This window comes from Hydractinia symbiolongicarpus, chromosome 8 (genome assembly GCF_029227915.1).
Source record: "Hydractinia symbiolongicarpus strain clone_291-10 chromosome 8, HSymV2.1, whole genome shotgun sequence".
Taxonomy (NCBI): Eukaryota; Metazoa; Cnidaria; class Hydrozoa; order Anthoathecata; family Hydractiniidae; genus Hydractinia; species Hydractinia symbiolongicarpus.
This window is the reverse complement of record NC_079882.1, coordinates 9536866-9555329: the sequence shown is the minus strand read 5'-3', so window position 1 is coordinate 9555329 and position 18464 is coordinate 9536866. Positions and strand designations below refer to the sequence as shown.

The 18464-nt window shown below is 29.9% G+C and overlaps 1 protein-coding gene across 1 annotated transcript in view; it reads left to right on the top strand.

Moving 5' to 3' along the window:
- Positions 1-18464, top strand: part of LOC130655125 (uncharacterized) — a 39584-nt gene that overhangs the window by 14030 nt on the left and 7090 nt on the right. Inside the window, exons 6-20 of the mRNA XM_057457825.1 lie at positions 205-349; positions 1906-2127; positions 3620-4081; positions 4628-4917; positions 5240-5399; positions 7920-8336; positions 8548-8925; positions 9177-9527; positions 11113-11586; positions 13982-14104; positions 14178-14402; positions 15795-16154; positions 16400-16756; positions 17379-17897; positions 18012-18262. Coding sequence (XP_057313808.1) covers positions 205-349; positions 1906-2127; positions 3620-4081; positions 4628-4917; positions 5240-5399; positions 7920-8336; positions 8548-8925; positions 9177-9527; positions 11113-11586; positions 13982-14104; positions 14178-14402; positions 15795-16154; positions 16400-16756; positions 17379-17897; positions 18012-18262 — 4734 coding nt within the window. The remainder of the gene's footprint in view (positions 1-204; positions 350-1905; positions 2128-3619; positions 4082-4627; positions 4918-5239; positions 5400-7919; positions 8337-8547; positions 8926-9176; positions 9528-11112; positions 11587-13981; positions 14105-14177; positions 14403-15794; positions 16155-16399; positions 16757-17378; positions 17898-18011; positions 18263-18464) is intronic.

Below are 18464 nucleotides of genomic sequence, written 5' to 3'. Positions count from 1 at the left end.
CTTTGGTACATGTTATTGTGTACCCAAAGTTACTTATTAATGAGCATTAGTGTTTTTCCAAATGTGTCGATTCGAATTTTTGAGGACCCATTCACAAACTTTATTTCCGTGTTTTTTTTTTGACATTTTTTTTGTCGAGGTAGAAAAGCCTTAATAATCAATCCTTATCATTATTCTTTTCTGTATTATTTTGTTTCTTTTTAGCCTCCACCATATGGTGCATTTCTAAATGCTACCCATGTGTTTTCAACTCCACTAATTGCAAGCATTATCCGATATATCCCTGTATTACCCAGAATATCTAAACCCAGAGTGAAAATTGAGCTTTATGGTGTTGATTATTTGACACGTAAGTATCCAGGTTTTTTTTAATCAAACCTTTATCATTCTTTTGCACAGAAATATGAAGTCTTAAGCAGACTTATTTCATACTGTAGCTACAAAAGCTAACATTCGGAGGAAATATTTTTGTAAGGGAGAATAATTCTGAATGTTACTTAGGTAAAGAAGAAACAAAAGAAAATATAAGAAAAAATAAAAATTAATGAATAAAGAAAATAGAATAAGAGTGAATATTTGTACCTACCCATTGCCCCACGTGCTGTGCTTCTAAGAGAGTGTACCAAAATTTTAAAAAAGTTTGGAAAACATGAAGCCAAATATGCTTTTATCAATTCATATGTCATTAAATAATTTTAATGTGGATATTGCTAGGGCTGATATTTTTTTTCTTGTTGCAAAAGATACAAAAATATTGACGTATCAACAAAAGATTTCTACATCGTCATTATTTAGACTTAAAATTCTGCCTGAAAAATCCTTATACGCTTTGATTTCCTGCAGCAACTATTAATATTTAGTTTAATTTTGACAGTTAGGTGAGCACTGTGCCTTTAACTAGAATTGATTATATCTGTGGCAATTATAAATTACCAGTAAATAAAATAAATAGTTGAGTGATTGATCCAAATGTTATACTCATGTAGCATAAGATAATGTGAATAAAAATTAGCATTTGTGAGGTAATTATGATTTTATTGCCTGACCGATACAAAAAAACCCAGATTTACGGATCATGAAAACAGGGCTTTGGATACACTATACTAATTATTACCGTAAAAACATAAACAATTAAAAAATTGATTTTCATAGCATAAAAGGAAAATACATACCTTTGACCTCGAATGTTGTATTTCACAGTACAAAATCAAAACCAGTGGTTATCTATTTGTTATGTATTGGGTAAAAGTGTCAGGGGCGGATTTAGGATTTTTTTTTGACTGGTGTAAAATTGCTTCTCAAGGGAATCACAAGCAACTGCGGGTTTCAGGTGGACTAACAGATCCATGGTTACACCCTGTAAGCCACCGCCCTTTATCACCTTTTGATTGTCAAAACAGCTAAAATCAACTCCTGAACTTGTTGATAGACCGCTTGACTTGTTATTTTTACTTTAAAACAAGAATTAAAAACATCAATTTTTTTTCCTATTAACCTTTTTCTGATTATTATCAAGTCGTATTTGAGGTGATGTGTTTTTTGCATCTTATATTACATAACATCTTTGCAGAATTGAATTCTTCAGTGTCATTGTACAGTATATGCAGATTTGATACCACCGTACTCAAGTTTTATCATTGCAGCTACAAAATAAAATGTAACATACAAGCATTTGCAGCATTTTTTTCACGAAAATGTGAAATCAAGAATAAAAGAAGGATCATTGTTTATTGAATAAATTGCAGTTCAATTCCGCGGGAGGTGCACACATTTGTCATCATGATTTGTTTATAGCTCAGGCCTAAAATGCAGAAAAAAACATTTTCACTAGTGTATTTAAATGATTATATGATTATACACTGATTCCGGTTACTTTTAGCATACAAAAATAAATTTATTTTTCAGCTGACCATAATTGGAAACTTGTGTTGCCACATTCATTTACTGATTCCATTCAATTTGAAGACCTTCGCCCAACAAATAGAATTTGGCCAAAAGCTGCGTTTTCATATCTTCGAAGGCATCAAAAATATCCACACTTAAGAACAGAAGAACTTCCATCAAATGATTGTTTGATTAATCCTGATTTTTGTAAAGATGGGTTTACAGCTTCATTTGGATTTTCAGGTAAGTACAAAAGATTTAGCTAATCAATTTTAAGTGTATTATTCATCATATTAGAACTAAAATAAATACATTGGGCTGATTGTCGTTGTAGGTGCTAAAAAAATCAAGATATCAGTCAGGTCAATTTTTTTAGTTGTTAAAAATATAAAACAATAACATATGTTTCTTTTGGTTGCATGCTTTACTTATTTGAAAGGAATTCCTGCTAAATCCTTTACATCTTTTTGTATATATTAACAAGCTTATTTAGAATTAATTGACTTTTTTTTACAATCTCTTATAATAATACAGAGCTTTTGTCTGTATGTCTGTCTGTCTGTCTGTCTGTCTGTGACTTTTACAAAGCGGATTATATTTTTCACTATTTTCTTTGATAAAGCTTGTAAAACATCGCTCATAAAATTGTTCTGTAATTTACCAAACTTTAACACTAAAATAATATTAACCACAAAGAAAAGTATATTAAAATAATGAAACCATTACAGTTATATGATTCTATGCATTTTCTTGATTAACATTTCAAGATCTATACGGCAAGGCAACAGGTACACAAATTTGTATAAAAAATTTGTGTGTTTTGGTGGGTCCTTGCTGATGTCAACGAATTTTTTTAATCCCCTTAGGCGTTCGTCAAAAAAAATGATCCTATACATAATTTTAACAGCCTTTTAACCTCTGCATATTATAGGCAACTAAATTTTGCCAATTTTTTTGTATGTGCACTGCTGACGTCAGAAAAAAATCTAAAACAATCTTTCCATTGTCCATCTGCCTAAGTGGATTTCTCCATCCATCCAATAGTAACAAAAATAATAAGTTTGATGGGAATTAATTTTGGTCAAAAGTGCCAAATGCGCCTAACCCATCAAAGTTTTTTATTGGTAAACTAATTTATTTAAAACCAATTTGTTTTACAAACATAAAAATATACAAATAAAATATGACAGCACACACAGCTATCAAGCTTGTATATAATTATTGGTACATATTGATGCTTATTATGGTTTGTTTCAAGATAGTAAAGATCGCATATTCAAAGTGTGGTAATTTTTTTGAATGCTTTAAGTTTATCACACTTCACAACTTTTCCTAACTTCATTTGGTATGGTAATAAAATTTTTGTATGGAGAATTTATTTATTTGTAACTTCCTAGAGTGTAGAAGTATTGTATTTATTACAAAACAGTAGTTCGCAATTTATAGTTTTCAGGTGCCACCTTTCACCTATGAAGTCATGTTATACTGAAAGTGATGACGTCATAGGTGAATTTTTCATATCTTAAATTTCTATTCAAATAAATTGAAACGAATCACTGGCCAAGTTTTATGTTAACTCTCAGGCATTCATGAAAAGACAGGTGGGGTTATAACCTTAACAGGTCTTTTAGGTAGATAAAGAGCATAGGCTTATGGTTAAGTGCAGAAATGCCAATTTTCTAAAAAATTTTCTATTTTTGTGATGACCTTACTATTCTCTTTATTTTGTTTTTAGACATCGAAAAATGGAAACTTCCAAAATCTCACGAAGCATTTGTTATTTCAAAATATTATGATGGTACTTGTGAACAGCTTACTTTGGAAAAGAATCTAACCATAAATTCAATGTTTGGCATTCATTTCAACAGCATTCAACTTCAAAGATTTCAGACAGTGCATTCCTTGCTACATATGCGTGGATATTTTCCAAATTCAAATTTAATTATTCAGGCTTTTGTGAATCAGAATACTTCTTATGTTGAAAATTGCTTGTATGGAAAGGCTCCACACCAATATATTCTTAAAGGAAAATTTAAATTTTCCTCTAAAAGAATTGATATTAGTAATTTTCTGCAACGAATTGGTAATTCTAAAGCTTGGAAATATGGTACATCGTTGTCATTGGTAATTGAACCAACAGCAGCAAACTATCTTGGTGTAATGATTTCTTCATCTTTATCCTTGAGCATTTTTCCTGGTATTACTTTCTTTTTGTTAATTAATTTTGTTTTAAAATGTGTATATATATATAAATTTAAGGCTTAAACTATTTGTAACAATTTTCTACACTGCGCAATTAATTTACAATTTTACACCTTTACATTTATATTTTGGCAAGTAGGAAATATGTTAAATTGATTGACAATGATAAGAGCCATGAAAAAACCTACCTAAGCAGTCAAATTGCATAAAAAAAATTACAAATTTGTTTACTTGCTACATGTATTGCGTACAGCTTAAAACGCTTATCAAAATTATGTATAGCATTGCATGGTTTTGATCAGCAATAAAAGTAATAAATGAGTTTTAATATTTTGCTGACATCAGCAATAATGTGTCAATACCAAAAGTTTTTAAAAACAAATCTGTTTACCTGTTCGCTTTATTGTGTACAGCATGAAACCCTGATCAAGAAAATGTATAGGGTCGTGTACTTTTAATGAACAGTTTGAATGAAAATGAATACATCCACTTTGTGGGTTACAGAAACTGTATTTGTATTATTGTATTATTTATTTTTTAGCTTGTCATAGTCATAAAACCAACATCATAACACAGCTACCTAATTCAAACTTCCAACAACAATCCGATACAGACTGTCATCAGTTACCCCATCTTGTTAAATTTAGTGAAAAGGGTTACCAATCTTGCAATCACAATGAAATAGTTCAAATCAACTTGATGAAGCAGTATCTTATAACAGCTCTAAAAGTGGCAGGTGTTAAACAGTTAATTCACACTGATTTAAATGTGACGACTTCCTTCAAAATAGAATATTCCCGTAATAACATTGCCTGGGAGACCTTTTCTTTGGTTTGTTTCTTTATTTATTTATTTTTTATTTTTCAAACGGAATCACACTCAGCAAGGTTGCATGCAACTGATACGGGCTGCAAGCAGGCCAGTAGAGTTGTAGGCAACCACTTCTCTATTAAGCATTAAAATATTCTTCTGAGAACATTTGTAATTTTATTTAAAGGATTTTCAAAGTGAAAACTATAACCTGCAATCATTATGTCTGATTGCAATAAAATTTTGCAAGTAAACAAACAAGTCCTATAAAAGGTTAATCATGTCAAACGACTTTGTAATCTCTACGACGTAAGTTTAACATCATTATTTATATTTTGTTTAGGATTTTGAACGGAAAATAATTCATCCTGAAAAGACAGAGATAACTCCATTGCCACATCCAGTATATATGCAGTACCTCAAAATAATACCAAACAAAGACAAGTACGTGGGTACTAACCATGGTTTAAGATTTGATGTTATCACATGCGATAATGCTGAATGTAAGTGTTTATCTACTTTCTCTTCAAATTTTCCTTATTAAGGAGGATATTTAAAGAACATTTTGGGTGATGTAACTTTTTAGAGCATGTTTGTTGTTTATCTTCCTTTTTTTGGTAATCTTAAAATAAAAAAGTCACACAGTTATTATCACACAGTAGCAGGCTACTGTGTGATAATAACTGTGTGTGTTAATACTTTGCCAATCCTATAGATATTTTTCTTTAACAATATAATATAAAATTATAGCACCATAACCCATTATTTTCCAATTTTAAATTAAGTATTTAACACAAAGCATTTGAAGCTTAATTATTAAGAAAACCCTGTATAAAGGAGTTGACTAAATTCTTTGATGGTGATTATTATTCCAAAATTGGGTGTTGAAGTATGTTTTAGAAATATTAATTGTCACAGAGTGTGCTGCATTTCATGACGTGCTTTCTGTATCATGTTGATTTAGCTGCATAGAAGAAGAAAAATCTCAAAGGACAATGATCAAAGAAAAAAGGGTTTAAATTCTGTGTTGTTGAAAGTTCATTTTTGTGAAGAGAAATAGCACCTTTTTTCTGTGTTTATTTTTTCGTAAATAGTGCTTACATTTTATGTTTCTTTCACAAAATCAAATAACTTTGGTGTAGGAGAGTTGGTGTAAAATCAAGCTGAAAAATATATATGAAAAATGGTTTTTAGATTTTTATTTTGTTTTCTTTTAATAGGTCACACAAAACTTTTAGAATAGATTGAGAAAATTTGAGTAACAAAAAGTGAAATTTTAAATAGATAGCATTATCCCCATTAGCACCAGCAGTTAGGCAAGGAGTGCCTGTAACTTCTTTGAGCAGGAATAACTTTTGTTCAGCATGTAATGTGCTGAAATTTTGTGACTTTTGGGGGTTTGTAATGAAAAAAATTATTTTTAATAAATTTTTTACTTTATGGCGATTTTGGATTTTTCAGACGCGTAATTTAAAAATTAAAAACAGGAATGACTTGCATGTATGAATGTTGTAATATGCTTTATTGGTTATATAATTACTTATTACATGTTTTATCCTGGGTATAAAATACAGACCAGATTTAAAGGAAATATTAAGCCTGCAAAATAATGTCATTTCCTGGTTTGAATAATAGAAGACAAAAAAAAGGTGTTAAAATGGAACCTCAAAGGAAGAAGGGAATCAATTTTATTGTATTGGAAATAAATACAAAAGCTGATTGTCTTTTTAAATAAATCCATGAGATTTATTTTGTTGAATAAGAACAATTTGCAACCGTCTGTTTACAGTTTTTAAGCCTAAATTGTCACTAATCTCAATGACGTCATTATATTATTATCCATACCTTGAACATCTGAAAATGCCATATTCTTGTACCAAGTTTAATGACAAGAACATCAATAATTTTGGAAAAAGGGATCTTTTTACTGTTATGGTTAAAATAAGAAAATTTCGTAAACTAATGATTGTTTTTCTGTAACTAAAGACGTCTTTAAAATTCATTTTTTTAAAAATTATAGACTTTTTTATGGCTTGTGCACACACTTAATGCCCAGTTTTATATTAAGTTGTTAGTTACTTGAAAAAATATGACATATTCCATTTTTGAACAAAAATAATGAAAAATAGAGGGTCCATTTTTATAATACTTTGAATCTGCCTGCTAGTACCACTGATACTAAAAAAATACTAAAAAAACGAATGTCTGAAAAATTCAAACCACAACCAACTGACAGTACTGCCATTTTCTGCCATTATGAAAGTAGCGTGTTAAAATAATTATTAATAAATACAAAAAAAGTACATCTCACAATTAAGCCCCGTCAGTGGAAAAGAAAGATAATTTCATGATTGTGTTGATATTTATATCGTTAGTAACTACGTCAGCTTCAATTCCGCTGGTTCTTGTTCCAGTAGAGTTTAAGCAAGTTCCTTTCGCCACTGGTTTTGGTATCTTTAGTGTTACTTTTCGTATCTAGGCATTTCAGCCATATTGTAGTAATGCTGTCCAATTGAAAATCCATTTCATACAACCTGATTAACTTTAAAGGCATGTTAAGCACATGTGTTTGTTTTGTTTCTTTGGTTATCCTGTTTGTTTACATTTCTGAATAAATAAAATATTTTGTCATGTTAATCGCATAGTTATGCAGATGATGGGGTATGTCTCATAAATTACCATAGCATGTTGTGAAAAATAAAATAGCAGGCACTGGAAGCAACATAATATTGCCTCTTGACCAGTGGCAATATTATCTGATTGCCAGTACAACAAACGTTTAAAAAAAGGAAGTAGTATTTTTCGCGGGTACTAAAGGCACTAATATCCATATTTCGATATAAAAAGTTGGCCCTGAATAAAACTTGTCTTTTCTAGTATAATTGTTTTTATTAAGGACAGGTGGTTTATTTTAAAGGTTTCTTGGTCATGCCCTTTTTTGTATGTGTCTATTCTGATTGTGTTTTTTTTTTACATTTTAAAGTTAAACGTTTTTTTTATAATAATATATATTCACAATACAGCCCAACAATCAGGTTGGATAAAGTTGAATAGTGCTGATGTGTGCGTTGGGGTAAAAGATGAATCTCCCGGAAGATTTACTTTGCTTAACAATGTTGATATATCCTTTGTTAAATTTGTACACAAATCTGGGGGTGTAGCTTGTGCACATGGTTCGTCACAAACTAACTTTGGTTGTGGATCAACAATGCTGATATTTTTGACTGATGGAAGTAACAAAGTGATATTACCATCATTGTCAAATAATGGATATGAAGTACCACCTTATGATCCTAATTCTCCAAATTTCCAGTTAAAGTTAAATGAACCAAGATTTTTTCAATATGGTCAGGAATTTGCTGTATGGTTTGGAGAAGATTTGTTTAATGTAACTGAAAATGATAACCATGGTTCCACTTGCTTGGACTTATATGGTTGGGGTGAGTATGATGAAAATTTTTTAATTATTTTTTAAATGTTTAATTGCATACTACTAGTTGTAAGCTGTAGAAAAATCCCCAGGAATTTTCCTGTTGTCACTTGCAACTACCTTTAGCGCAATCAGAATTGTTATAGTATTCAAAAAAAATTTCAAAGCACAATTATTTTCTTGAAAACAATGTCTTTCCTATGTTGCTGTTTATTTATCAGGTCGACCCTATCCACACCGGTCTCTAATGACCACTAAACTGCAAACAACATATCTTTGTGTGACAGTTTCAAGTGATACACTGATTGTTGACTCACACTGTGAAGATTCCTTCTTTATGACAACTGAAATGTATCTTGTTCATGCCAACAGTGGAAAATGTGTAATGCGTGATTGTTCAACAAATTCCTGCGAAGTCAGAGTGGTACAAGAGTGTAGTCATGAATTTGAAATTGTTGAAGGGTTTGTTAAGCATACTCAGTCAGGTCAATATTTAGTAGAGCATAATGGTAAAGTGGTTTTAGCATCATCCTGTGATGGAAATTGTTTTATCTTAACAGATTCTGTTGAATTTCTTAACACTGAAATCTGGGAACATTGTAAGTTTTTGGTGCTGTTTAAAATTAATTATACACTTGTAAAAGCGGACGTATTGTGTCTTATTTAGAATTTTTAAAAGAACTTTCAAGGTATCCTAAATTTAAAGAGAAATTTTCTTCTTTTTTAATTTTTTTTTTTATAGACTGTGAGTAGATAATTGAGTTAACCGTTTCTATAATTTAAAAAAAAATAATCCACACTGTGCAGAAATTACAATACCAAAGTAGGTTTTGACTTATATTTCTTTTAGATTTTTCCAATAATTTGCTCATGTCTAAAAAAGGTGCAAGTAACACTGACGATGCTGCAAGAAAATGTTCACAACACAATTCTGATCTTTTAAGTATTCATTCAAAGGAGGAAGCATTGGCAATTTTCAATTTTCTACGCACATCCGATTTAAATTACCAATATATGATTGGATTAAAAAAAATAGCTACATCCAATGTTTATTCTTGGATTGATGGCACCCCATTTGATAAAGATAAGTTTGATGGGATGAAAGGCAACATGTCTGCAACAAATAATCCTTGTATAATCATGCATGACGGAAAACTGCATATTCTTGAATGTCATTCAAGGAAATTTATTTGTAAGAAAAGTAAGTATTTATTGCAGTGTTTTTCCGTCATCTTTCAATATTTATATCTATCAAAAAGTTATGAAATTTTTAGTTAAATCAAAACCTCTATTTTTATAACATTAAAAAGTGATTCAAAACCAATCCATATTTTTAACTTTTCTACTATTCAAGTTTGGATAAGAGCGATTTTATAAACCAAAATGTATAAACTAAACAAAAATCAGACAGTTCTTTCTACTTTTGTGAGCAGTTAAAAATTCTTTTTAATTAAAGAACATAAATTTGAGAATACTTTTGACTTAGTTTCGCATTTTAGAAAATGCGAAACTAAGTCGAACATTAAGAAGATGAGAATTTTTTTGTTAAAAATATATATCACACACATCTTTTTATAAGCAGTGTGAGCAATTACTTAAACTGATAAATATTTGTTTACATGTCCAAATATTTTTGGTGCTGTCCATGCCAAAAGTAGTAGAAATCAATCACTGATCTTAATTTCTTAAGTTTCAATCTGATCTTGTCCAAACTGTCTGATCAAGATGAAAACCAGCCTTTAATGAATGACAACCCTTAAAAGTGGTATGAAATGCATTGCTGATTGATATGACTCACATATTTACTCTTGCTATAATGTTTTATTCGGATTTACAACTTTCTATGCAACTATAAATTAAATGAGCGGCACATAATTGCATTAAAAAATTAATTAGTTAATTAAAAAATTTACCGTATTTGACAAAGACGAAATTGATAGGATGACTAAAAATCCTTGTTTACACATTTATTCCAGTGTAATTTACACAAAAAAAGGAAAATAATGCAATCATTTCTCGTTGAAAATTAAAAATATAGCATATATATAATGTAGATTAGACAATCAAAGTGTGAGAAAAGCTCAACCATTTAATAACCCTAAAGTGATGGCCAAATTAAAAAATGAGATCAAATTTAAAACATAATATTAATGTTTGTAGTAAAAGCAACATAAAACCAATTTGTATAAATTATCTTTACAGCACTTCTGTGTGTAACATGACACTGGAACAGCATTTTATTAAATACAATGGATTATTAATTTTACTGGTTTAAAGCAATAAAACCCGCTACAAATTTCAAAAATTTATTTATCCAGAAAAGGAGCTTACCAAAAGTTTTCAAAAATACAATGAAATTATTTTTTGTTTGGTGGGTAAAACCCAGTTAATGAATGGTCTTGCTTTTCATAAAAAAAATACAGAGATCAATGTAGTTACAGAATAATAAAACTAAATAAAAATACAATGCATTAAAAGAAACCAAACACAGACATAAATAAGTAGGAATTTTTTTATTCTGATAAAAGTTTAAGAAAAGTGTATGAGGTTATCAAAACGTTTAAAGCTTTGAATTATCTTATTACAAACTTATTTTACTAAGTGGTCTGTTTTGAAAAATGAAGATCCTAAATTCCTAAATCTAAAGAATACTCGAAAAAACACTGCAAAATGAAGTTTTGCAATAAAAAATATGCTAATTAAGATATAGATAATACATGCTTTTAATTTCTAGAATACCGGCAACGTAAAAGCCGTAAAGTATATTTTTGTTATTAAAATTCTAGAATTCTATTCCATACCAGAATTCAGTGTGCCGTTATTATCAAGTGGTTTGCATTCTGTTGACAACTACCATGAAGGAAAGGGATTTCAAGTTAATTTGGCATTTTTCCACAAATTTTATTTATCTGCTACTGTGGAATCAGATCACAGTTCTTGCTATGCAAGTTATAATTTACCTAATAAAGTTGAATACAATGTCAATTTATTTGGAATAACATGGTCGAAATTGAAAAAAGAATTAAAGTTATATTTAGATGGTAAAAGTGTAATCAGCGTTGCATGTATCGATCTTTCATCATTTCACAGAATTGTGAGAAAACCTATTGAACCTAGCATGTCAAATTTTATTAATATTGCTGGATTTTATGACCATTTGGCAAGTTATGGTAGCAGTAATTATCGTAGCATACTAAATGATGTTAAAGTGTGGAGAATTTATCTGACTGATGACCAGTTTTATGACGATTATAGCAGTAGTAAGTTTCTTTAGTCATTTTTCATTATCTTAGTGATCACTATAAACTAATACCTTATTAGAATTAATAATCTTATGCCTTAAATTCACCTGTTTCTTGATTAAAAGGTTAATGACATCATCAAAATAACTTTTAAACCATATATGTTCTTAAATCGTAATTTTAAGCCCTGCAAAATAGAAGCAATGGCGGAACAAATTTCTTAAATATCTTTTTGTGTAGAAGAATAGTTCATTGTTGACTTTATGGAAATTTTCAACATAAATATCTTTACCAGTGTTTTCTATCTTTCTTTTTTGCAACAAGTGCACTAACAGGAGTTTTAGTGCAAAAAATGTTAGCTCTAGTTTACTCACTCTTAGAGGGGAGTGAACAGCATACTCGATACATTGGGAGGTTTTATTACTTACAGTTGTCGGTTAAACTCTATCCCACCAAATGCACTCTTTTCTCCAATTATTTGGTTCTAAACAATCGGTAAAAAAGACAACCATTATGAAAAAATAAAAAAGTAATTTTGTTAATGTTATCGTTTCATTGCTTCATCAAATTGTTAAATCGATAAAACAATTCAATATTCAAAGAATTTTGCAGTGAACTGATCCTGGCTACCCTTTCTATATGTTCTTTGTTACCTGACAAATAGTTTTGTGATTTGTAGATTGTCACATCAAATCTGTCTAAAATTAGTCACAAAAAGTTCCATATAACAAAATAAGTGAGGTAATGAGATAATACAATATTGACGTGAATTTTTGGTTAAACATCCTTGTAAATCAAACCATCTACCACCAGTTTACTTTAGACAATAATCGAAGCAGTACTAATCAGCGATTTGAAATCATAATCCAGATATCTGGAAATAGAATAATCATAATTAAAATTAACCCACTTTAATTAATGATCAAAAAATCATAAGCAGGCATGTTAAATTAATATCCTTGGTATTACTGTTTCAAATTAACCATCAATTTGCATGCCTTTTTCTCTCTCCTTTGTGCAGCTATTTAAAATTTTTAAAATATTATCATCTGCAAAAACATCTTTAATTTTCTCATCGACATCGTGCAATTCTGTAATTACACCTATTACTTTCCCTTTTGCTGACGCTTTATTTATCCATGAATTAGCCATTGAATAATTTAAATCAACATCATGCATATATGTTTTCCTTTCTTTGGTAAAACTAGTGCAACAAAGGCAAAAGGTATGATTTTCTTGTATGTGACTTATAACTACTTAATCAATAATTATTTTTAAGAAGTTTGTGTACTATTACCAATTTTGCAAAAAAACCGTATCCCAAATTTACTTTTCAAGAGATGCAATAATAATTTTTTAACTTTGTCGTACCATTTTCTCGAGTATTTAATTTCACACAAGTCTGTGAAATAGTGTACCCACGGAATATTACCTACGAGATATAATTATTGAAACTTCTTTACAAACACTTATCTGCAAAAACTAATACCTTAATATTTTACAACCTGCAAAATTATCTAGCCATGGAAATTATTACCATTGGGGTATTTTTTTTCATTTGGTAATATGATTTCTACCATTAAATTTCAACCCAATCTCAACCCATCTTTCCAAAAAAAACTTTTTATAAAGAATGCATAAATTGATGTATAAAATACAAGATTTCCAACAACAAGAAACTATTTCTTTCACACTAAAAGTTTGGTTCTGGATGCTTAATTTCTTTGATTCTTGGGTCACATTTTTTTTGTTTGTTGACGAAACCCTTGTAGTAATAGACCGTTTTAAATAATTTGTATTATTAAAAAACGCATAGGGGATTTGAAGTAATTATGCAAAAAAACTGTATTAGATACTTTGCAAAATAGATTATGTTAAATCTACTTTGGTTTTATAATTATGCAATAAAGCTAAGGATACATCTTTAAATTGTGCAACAAATTTCGAAGCACTTGAATTTGAATATGTTCTGTTTCTTTGGTCACCAGAGCACATGGAGCAGTGGGAAAATACAGATTTGAATCTCGGTTATGAAAGAAATAGCCCCCTAAATGTAATTCTAATGATACCCATTATCTTTCTCATATTAGAAGCAAAAATCATTTAAATAGTTTACCATGCATCTTATCTGGTTCTGCTATTAAAGCTATTTATGTAATGTAACCAAGAATACAATGACAGGATAGTCACTATGCCTAAAAACTTGTGAAAAGTTGTGCAAAACGTTTTGGACACCTCATTTTCAATTTCCAGCATCTGTTCTTCTTTGTTTTTTTTACCAAAAATAAAGGTACTTGGTTTTGCTAATTAATATTGTTCAAGTGAAGCTGACTATGTTTTAATTGCTGAAACAAACTGACCCAGTTTTATTAGAAGTTAATTAATTTTTTATTTGAATTATAATTATTTCTAGACAAAATTACATTTTCTGAAAATTATCGTGCTGTTGATGATAAAAGTCCCTGGAAATTGCAGAACACATGTGGTGTTAACAAGAATGTTCCATGTTACGATGTAGACATGTCTTTGGCGAAACGTAAGTTGTAATTTAAACTTTCCCCCCTCCCCAATTATTATAAAATTATGATTTTGCCAATCTAAACTTTCAGTTACTGATTGTGTTTGGTTGGATGGTGGTCCAGTCGGTGATTTTAACCTTGCATTCAACACATTGGATGAAACTCGTTGTATTTATAAATGCTACTTAGAACGTAATAAGATTGGCAGCATAAATGGTGTGTCATATGCAAACAAACAGTGTTATTGTGTTAGCGATATGTATGACATAAACGATACAATGCGACATCAAAAATCATGTTTTCTTCCCGTGAAAGGTAAAGTTTTTAGAAATATTATTAAATCCTGACTCAGATAAATACTATATTCCTTTCTAATACAATTCTTTATTTTAATTCTATGTGCGTCTGCGTGTTTACAATGTTAGCAGCCTTTTTGTTCAAGCGACAGTAGAATTTAGCTCAACTTTTTCTTTACATTGTGTGTGGAAACAACAGGGAAAAAATTAGTTAGCCAATCAGGTTATTTTATTTTATGAGAATTACTTAATGTGTGTTTAATTTCTGTATTAAAATGTGTGTAACAGTATGAAATGGCAGTTACTATCAGAAAAATATGTTTTGTTCTTTGGCATTCTGTTCTGCAGAATTTTTTTTGATGTGGGGAACATCTTTTAAAGAGAAACATAACTTTTGAAAGAATTATACACAAGTATTCAATTATTTAAACGTTTCACACTTTTTGCATACCGATGTGAGACTTTTAGCACATATTTACAGGTTTATCAAAAAATCTCCAAAAACTTTTTTCTTGTACAGTAATTCTTCAATGTAATAGCTTGGAATCTCCCCTTCATCTTCTCGAAATATAACACACATGCTTTTTCTAATGCTGAAATTAGTGAGATTTGGTGGCAAATACATCAAAAATGAGAGACACAATGAATTTTAAAAAAATTTAAAAGAGAAAAAGTCATATTTTTTGAATGGAGTGTTTGTTTCAAAAAGTAAAGCAAAGCAATGGAGTTCTGAGTAAGAGCATTTTGACCATATGCTTTTGTAACTGTAAATTTTATTAAATTTTGACCATATGCTTTGATAACTCCTCTCTGTTTGAATTAATTTATGAAAAAACTTTTTGCATATGAACTGGACTGATGATGTCTTCACAAATCCTTTACACCTGAATATCTCATTACCGATTGACGAAAGCATGTGAGCCTATACATTAAATTGATCAGTATTTCAAGCTCTACACAAAAGAATAGGTTAAAAAATTCATAAAAAAATCTATAGACAGTCCATATGTAAAATCGTCATAATATATCTCCTGTATTGTTTGCTACCCTTATCCAGTGAATTTTCCCTGGTCATTGAACTAATCTTTTTACTAGTTTCTTATTTCAACCGTTTGTTATTTTGGTTAATCAGTGCCTATTGGTGATTATCTGTAAGCGTAGAAAATTTATTTTAATCAGATTATGAGGTCATTACTGAACTTCTTTTGATTTTCAGAACATTTATTAGATTTGTATTTTCTTATCAAATATATTAGGTAAGATTACATTATTTTTTGGTAAAACATTTTAATTTTTATTTGCCCTTCTATTTCGTTAACTTAAAGCATTAAGGTTCTTAGCAGTTTTAAATGAAGATGGGCAAGTAAGTAATCTGCCTTATTTTATTTTATTTTTTTTCTTCCTGCTTTAGTTACTAACGGCCGACAGACAGTACAGAAATCCATGAAAAATATCAAAATCCACCCGGTCAATAAAATGTGGTATGGTATTGGAGATGATTCTTTTATATACCGTCACCCTGCAAGGACTTCACCAAACGTTGATCTGTGGAAAAAAGTTATTGCAATGTGTGCTGTTATAAAATTTGATATATTTGAGAGAAATATATGGATACTTTGTAACAATCACAGTCTTTATCAATGGTTTAACAAAGATCACATAGTTAAATATAATGGAAAGTATCGAGACATTGCTGTTGGAAAGGACTTCTTTTATGGTGTTGGGAAGATCACCTATTCGTTATACTATATTCCTTATGCAATATCAAAAAGTAAGTATATTAAGAATTTTTTGAGCTTGTGCGTGATTATCTGCCCTTTTATGGTCACGTCTGCTTCAGTTAGCATGCTACCTTACATTTTATCTTCAATATCATGTATTCATCCTATCATTACAAGACACCACTAAGCAATAAAACTTTCCTGCCTAAACCAAACAATCATTCATTTTTCTTTACAGTATACCTAAAAAATCTAAAAACTTTTAACAGTCCAATATTCGTATTTTACATTTTAGCACCCACAAGTATTAGCAACAAAGCAATCCATAAGAAATTAAGCATTGATGCATACAACAGCCGATGCTACATATTAACAATGGATGGTAACATTAAATTTGTTTCAGATAAAAATAATACAAAATCACACGATTTACCTGCAGTTGAAGATATATCTCAAATAGCAACTTCGATTTTTGGAAACTTATACATCAATAATGGAAGGAATATTAAAATCCTAAATAATGACAAATATGATGATGTTCAACTAACAGACAGCAATATGGTGTCTTTCACAGCCTTTGATGTTGAAAATGATGAATACCTTATTGGAATGAATGAAAATGGTGTGCTTCATCAATATACCATTAGCACATGTAAGAATGTACCCCATATCTTGAATAAGAAAAATATTGAATATTCTGTTTTTGATAAAACTTGGTATAGGGAATGAAATTCGATTTTATAGAAGCAATGTGACAATATATTTTGCCTGTTTGACATCAAATCGTTTTGGTTTGAATATTAGTCGACGTGGTAACTTTTATTTATTGCGACACCAAAAACTTTTTTCTTGCAAATTTTCATATTTAATCAAAATATGTCTATTATGGTTCAGTAAAACTTAGCACAGGGGCATACAACGTAATAAATTGTTCTCGGAAACCTGATAACATCTCCGGGTAAAAGATAAAACCTCAGCAAATGTTTTATTTTGGTAACTAAAGACATTTTTGGTGCATCTTTGTCGTAATATAAAAAAATATTACATTTTAAATAATTAACAACAAAAAATTCTTCCAAGCATAATGGTGACATTATGATTTTGATTTTTTATCTACCTTATTTTTCTGATTATTTGTTGAATATAAGTTTCTTCATTTTGTTGGAGTTTTTATTACAGAGCACATTTACTTAATTTTCTGAAAAATGCCTTTTACATTTTTTGACAATTTTGTGTAATTATTGCTCTCTCTCTCTCTCTATTCAAATTTGTAGCTGAAAAGATCGTTTTATATGCCAATGCATCACAAACCAATATGACCGCAATTCATAGGACAAATAACCATTCCAGTTGTGACTCAAGTTTAATTAAGGTTAATGCAATGCAAACAGCAGTAGTTTTTACATTTGCGGTTGGAATCCAACAGGATGTGATTATAAATACAGCATTTATCCATCTTAACATCAATGAGATTAACAAATTGTCAACTTCAGCAAGTTACAAAATTACCACTTTATGGCAGTCTCCACAAGACATTGTTGGCTGTGAACATATAGTGGCAGAAGAAAACCATAATCTGGTTAAACCGGTATCATGGAGTGTTAAGGTATTACGTAATGTTATCACCACGGCAGATGTCTCATCACTTATTCAGCATGCTGTCAACCATGGGCATTGGTTTCATGGGCGCTATTTATATGTGACAATGATACCTGATGCTGATAATGATGTAAATCTTGAATTTGATATAAGAGCAGCATACTTAGAAGTATTTTATGCCAATCAAAAACCAAGTAAGTATAAATCAATATATTTTTAAAAAGTATAACTTTTTTAATCTATTGCAAACCAGGATAAGAATTAATAACAAGCATGCAAAAATATTTATCGCAAAATTTTATCTTTAGATAACTACTTACATATTCCAACATCAGCTCTACCATACACAAGTTTTCAAACAGATTATTATTTACCTAATCATCAATATTTAACATTTTGGCTATATATGTCAGAGAAAGGGAGTGCTATTCTCATGGTCTGGAAAATCTATTATTGGTATACACATAGAAACACCATGCTATGTAGAGCTAAAAACAAGGACTTTACCAAAGGTTGGAAACAGATAAATGTGCCTTTGTACTCAACCAGTTACTTTAAGGTTAGTTTTCTGTGTGCATATTGCAGCTACATTAATTATACGAATGAAATAAATTTACGTGGAAATATTAAAATATCAACCTCTTTAAGGTATGTAAATAATAATTCATATAAAAATATCGTGCTGGTTCCGAATTGTGTAAATTGGAAAAGTGTTGGGGAGTTGACCCATTCTAGTTACATGTGGGGTGAAAAAGAACTGA